The sequence below is a fragment of the Oryctolagus cuniculus genome, chromosome 4 (genome assembly GCF_964237555.1).
Source record: "Oryctolagus cuniculus chromosome 4, mOryCun1.1, whole genome shotgun sequence".
Lineage (NCBI taxonomy): Eukaryota > Metazoa > Chordata > Mammalia > Lagomorpha > Leporidae > Oryctolagus > Oryctolagus cuniculus.
The window spans coordinates 142,687,391-142,693,309 of NC_091435.1; the positions used below are offsets into that span (position 1 = coordinate 142,687,391).

Consider the following 5,919-nt stretch of genomic DNA (forward strand, 5'->3'; position numbering starts at 1 on the left):
TGAACCCTTTGTGATATATTTTTCCTGAAGGTCAGACTGTTACAAAATGATCGACTGATAAAACAATGCAATCAATTAAATAGATATACATATATTTATTGATTTGAAAGGCAGAATGTCAGAGAGAGGTAAGGTAGAGAGAGATCTTCTTTCTGCTGGTTCACTCGCCAAATGACCACAGCAACCAGGGCCAGGGCCAGGAGTCAGGAACTCCTGCTCATAGCTTTCTGCTATGGCCTGGGAAAGCAGTAGAAGATGCCTCAAGTCCTTAGGCCCCTGCACCCACGTGGGAGACCAAGAAGAGGCACCTGGCTCCTAGCCTCAGATCGCCATGGCTCCAGCCATCGTGGCCATGTGGGGAGTGAACCAGTGCAGGAAAGACCTCTCTCTCTCTCTCTCTCTCTCTCTCTCTCTCTCTTTCTTTCTCTCTCTGTGTGTGGGTGTGTGTGTGCACCTCTCCCTCTGTGTAACTTTGCTTTTCAAATCAATAAATCTTGCAAAAAGTAAAAAAGGAACTTTAAGAGGCACTTCCACTTCATGGCAAGGCTGTGCTCCTCTAATGGTTGGAGCCCATACAGGAGGATATTATATGTAAGGTAAAGCAGCTCGTTATGGCAAACGAGTAGCCTTAAGCAATGTTAGGATCTCTTCTAAACCCTCTTCCACGGTGACAGTGCTCCAACAAACACGGCGGCCATGCCTACAACCCGCCGTGCCTTCTGTAGGAAGTGTGGCACGTGCCAGCCCCACAAGAAGGATGAGGATTCTGTGTGCCCAGGGAAAGCGCTGTTGTGACAGGAAACAGAGTAGTTGTGCTGGGTCTATCAAGCAGATTTTCCAGGGAAAAGGTTAAAATCACAGAGATCGTGCTGAGGGTCGAGTGTGGTGGGTCCAGCTGTAGATTTAAGAGTGTCAGAAAACAGGAGAGGATGGCTCAAATCCTTGGGTCCCTGCACCCACGTGGGAGACCCAGAAGTAGCTCCTGGCTTTGGATTGGCACAGCTCTGGCCGTTGTGGCCATTTAGGGAGTGAACCAGCAGAGGGAAGACCTCTCTCTCTCTGTCTCTCTCTCTCTCCCTTTCTCTCTCTCTGCCTCTCAGAACTCTGCCTTTCAAATGCATTATTTATTTCTTTAAAGAGACAGAGAGACAGAGAGAGATGCAGGTGGTTTGAACTGGGGGTGATAAGGAGAGAAAGGGCTGAGTGATCCAGCCCTGTGCTTCACCTTCTGCTGTATCATGAAGGCAGTCACATCTCTTTTTGAAAGACTGATTTATCTGTTTATTGGAAAGAGTTACAGAGAGGGAGACATACCCACACGCACACACACACACAAACCGACAGAGAGGGGGACAGAGACAGAGTGAGAGAGACAGAGACCGAGAGTGAGAGAGAGGCAGAGAGAGATTCACTCACCCAAATGGCCACAGCTGCCAAGGCTAGGCCAGATTGAACCCAGGATCCTGGAACTCCATGCAGGTCTCCCACATAGGTGCAGGGGCCCAAGCACTTGAGCCATCTTCTATTGCATTCCCAGATGCTTTAGCAGGGCACTGGATTGGAAGTGGAGCAGCTGGGACTTGAACCTGCACTCATATGAGATGCAGGTTTCTCAGGCAGTGGTGTAACCCTCTGTGCCACAATGGCAAGCCTGACAATAAAATCTTACACTCTGTGTTCACTAAATAAATACATCTTAAAGAGTGAATCTGGAGTCAATCACAAAGATCATTCTGTTAAATCAGTGATTAGCCTGATTTGGGAAAGGAAGAATGGTAAAAATACATAAACCAATGCAAGGAAGACCTTTCTCTCTCTCCCTCTCTCTCTCTCCGTCTATAACTCTACCTGTGAAATAAAACTATAAAAATAAAACATAAATCCATGAACAAATAAAAATCTGGCTCTACCTTTCACTCCGATGAGCTTCAGCACTCGCAAGGCAGCCCATTGGTGGCCCCAGATGATAGAAATGCATTAGTGAAATTTTTCCAAGAAACTACTCCTCACGCTATAGACAAAGCGAGCAGGTATATAAAGGGACCCAATTAATTTGAAGTCTTGAGAAATGAAAAACATAGTATGTTACACAAATGCTGCCTAATAAAGGAATTAAGTCGAATTTTGAAAACGGGCAACGATAGCATCAGTTAATTGGAGGAAAATAGGATGATAAAGGGTATAAAATATCATATGGGTACTGAGAGACATGGTGGGGCTTTGATTGAATAGCATCACTTGTTCTCTCAGCAGTTCTGGAGATTGGAGAGGGGTGCAATGTGCAAGAGAAACTGACTCTTTTGAAATTGAAATTCGAAAGGCTTAGTTCTCGAGAGGTGAAAGGTCACCGGTTGCAGCAGACAGCTTTTCTAACACTGAATACAGCCGACTAAACTGTAGAACATCAAAGTCAAGAAAGCCAACAGCCTCATCTCATACAAGGAAAAGACAGCAGCAGCGGCAGATTTCGAGCATGCACTACTAGCATGGCAGGGAAAGGAGTACAGGGCTATCTTTAAAGGAGTGGGAGAGTGCAGGCAGCATTTTAGAACTTCAAACCCACCTAAAACCTAACACATACTAGCTTGAAGGTGTCATTGAAATATGTGCAGATACACAAAACTAAGATTTGCCACACAGGCCATAGCTGAAAGGATTCTTAGAAAGCGCACCTCGGTAGGACAACAGATACAGAGGAAATGAAGCCACAAAATGCAAGTACAGAAAATGGGCAAAGAAACTGATAATACAATGAATGGTCAGAAAAAATAACATCTTGCTTACCAGTAATAATTTATTTTTCATGAAACAGAATACAAACTTGGCCAAAGAAGGGACATGACAAATTAGCAATGCTGTGTAAAACATTAGCCCAACCCGCAAACACACATGAAAACCCCCAAACAATCAAGACTAGAAGTAGAATCCTTCCTAGAAAACGGAATCGTGGAAATGTGAAGATACTCAGTGGCTAGAAGTGTAAACCATCCAAATTGCCACAGGAATCGATTCAAAACCAAACCACAGTCACATTGGTGCAACGAGAAACCCATTTCTTAATAGTGACAATCTGAAGGTGATGCTACAGTCATGTCATCCCTGAAGCTCATTTCCCTCGAAATCCCTGAAGCTCCACACTGGTTTGGTTTCCTCTTGGGCCAGGGTTCCACACACAGAAATGGCCCCAAGGCTCCACACACCTATTTGATATACATTCACAATTAAATGCCAACCTTGAAATAATCTGACAAGTCAGTGTAGTCACATAGCTGGGAAAAACAAAATGAGCACAGAACCAACCTTTTGGCTCGGGCATCAACTAATTTCTTCGGTAGGACAAGGGTTGTTGACAATCACGTCCAGGAAAGATCACACTCCATGGTGAAATTCCAAAGCATTAACATGAGGCATAAGACAGGAATATTGCTATCAAGTATACAGTTCAACCTGGATTTCAAAGAAAACCCAGTATAAAAAACTAAGAAACAGAAGAATCTACCAATGAAACACTACAGAAATCCAATAATTCTCTCCCCGATGTCAGATCAATAGAAGAAACAAATTATTTCTATACAGTAGCAACAATGTACAACATATACTCGGGATCCTAGAACAACACAAAAGAGACTTAGAATTGGGAACTTTGAACATGCATGGGGCATTATCTTACAAATAGACAGGAAGCAATGAATGGGAACGAGTTGGTCTTTGGGAGGAGGGGGGTGCACAACCCTAACTCCCAAACCTAACTACTTGCTAACCTAGTCATGAACCAAATGGGGGGTACGTGGTCACGGTGCCCAGTGCTTTGTTTGGTCCACATCCAACTGTTTTCCAGACCCCCCGAAAGGGACTAGGGCCAGCATCAGGAAGAGTCCACGGTCAGACGTTTGCCAAGAGCTTGCAGAGTCTAGGGCCCGAAGCAAACCGATTCCGTCCTCATTGCAATGTGGGAGACGAGACGAGGGGTCCAGTGGTAGGGTGCTGGGGGCGGGCTGGCAAAGTTTTCCACAAGTGCTGAGCTGAGGCTCGAAGCAAAGGTCAGGGCCATGACAGTGCCTGGGTGCCTTGTGCGCAGAGCAGGGCCCAAGCAGAACCTGAGGTCTCCGGGCGCCTGCGCTGCAGGCAGCATTGTCCTCGGGTGTGGGAGGAGATGGTCCTTCTCGCAGACCTGCTGAGCCAACAAACAGCCCTGCAGAATGGTGCAAGGCCGTCTACAGCCAAAGGGCCTCCCTCTCTGCGCCGTCTACCCTTGCGGACACACAGCCAGCCGGGCCCCCAGAACGGCTCTCAGAAGCCCCTCACCTGGGCGTCAGCTGCGTGGCGACGGGGTGCAGAGGCAGCTCCTTCATTCCTGGAACAGGCGTCTCCGGGCCTTGCAGGCGGGCCGAGGAGGGCGCCCCGGGGGCTCCGGGGGCCCTGGACTGGGAGACGGAGGGAGAGGCTGGAGCGGAGAGCCGGGGAGCGGCCGCCACAGCTCCCAGTCCAGGTGGAAGGCCGAGCCGGGGCTGGAGCCCCTTGCAGCGCCCAGGCAGAGCCCCGCGGCCCAGCCGGCTGCAGGGTCCACGCGCAACGCCAGGAGCTCGGGGTCGGCGTCGTCTTCCTCTTCGGAGGCCTCTGCCTGGCCGGCCATCTCCGTGGGGGCTGAGCACACCAATCCCTGCTGCTGCTGCTGCTGCTGCTGCTGCTGCTGCTGCTGCTGCTGCTGCTGCTGTACCACGACGGCCTCGGCCGCGGCGTCCAGGACAGCGGCCAGCGCCAGGCCGCCCGGCGAGGGGCCCTGGCCGGCGGCCTCCAGGAGGCCCTCGGGGACCAGCAGCAGCGTGTGGCCGGGCAGAGACACGCTGAGGACCGCCGTGGGCGCGGGCTCCAGCAGCAGGTCGACGTCGTCCAGCGGCAGCTGCAGGGCGCAGCCGGCGGCCAGGACCACGACCACGACGGAGGGGAGCGCCGAGGCGGGCGGGGCCGCGGGCGGGGCCGGGAGGCCGGGCTGGGGCCCGGGCTCGGCGGCCGCGGGCTCCTGCACTCGGCGGCGCTTGGCAGGGCCGGCTGCTCCGGGCTGCGGGGGCCCCGCGGGCTCAGGGCAGGCGCTGGGGCTGCGGGGCCGGACGCCCCTCATGTCGACGGCGCTGCGGGCTGCGCTCCGGGGCCTGGCAGAGGGCGCGAGGGGCGACGGGCGCGGGCTTCGCGGGCGGCGCGGGCGGCGCGGGCGGCGCGGGCTTCGCGGGCTGCGCGGGCCTGCGGGCGCTGTCAGGCCCCGGGGTCAGGAGAGGCGGCCTGCGGCGGACGGACGGGTGAGGCGGTCTGCGGAGGACGGGTGAGGTGGCCGCGGACGGACGGGTGGGCTGCAGTCTGGCTTTGGAGGAGCAACGCCCACCTCGGGGTCGGGCCTCGCACCTTGGAACCTTCGGCCTTCCTGCTACCGATCCGGATGTGCAGCAGCGCTCCACCAACCGTGTTGGAAGTCGCAAAATGTCACGCCAAACTCCGCCCCCTGGAGCCTCCGCCCCGCAGCGGAATCATGGGTGCGACCAATATCCGGGGCTCTGATTGGTGGCTCAGTGTGCGGGGAAAGACTTCTACAAGTCTACAGGGTGCGAGCGACTGGGAGAGATTCTTAGACAAGAAATGACAGAGCGCTAATCGAATTTCGAAGATGGCTTCTTCACTTTGGAACGAATGCTTTCCTGGGACTTCGAAGATTCTGACGAAACCTCAACTCACAAAGATACACCCCACCCCGCCCCAAAACCAACGCATCCAAATCCCACGAGAAATTCCTGTAATGCACGCGAATCATTTTGTTTCAGGAGTAAATGGGGAAAACTGATTTCTTTTCACAGATGGAAAGTGCTTTTGAAATACTTAAGTGAACCCTTTGTGATATATTTTTCCTGAAGGTCAGACTGTTACAAAATG

The 5,919-nt window shown here is 52.4% G+C and overlaps 1 protein-coding gene across 1 annotated transcript; it reads right to left on the reverse strand.

Annotated features, from left to right (window-relative positions):
* Positions 1 to 3,789: 3,789 nt before the first annotated feature.
* LOC138849435 (proline-rich protein 23A-like) lies at positions 3,790 to 5,167 on the reverse strand. Its single transcript, XM_070073094.1, has one exon. The coding sequence runs from the start codon at positions 5,117 to 5,119 to the stop codon at positions 4,349 to 4,351; it is 771 nt and encodes a 256-aa protein (XP_069929195.1). The 5' UTR covers positions 5,120 to 5,167; the 3' UTR covers positions 3,790 to 4,348.
* Positions 5,168 to 5,919: the final 752 nt, after the last annotated feature.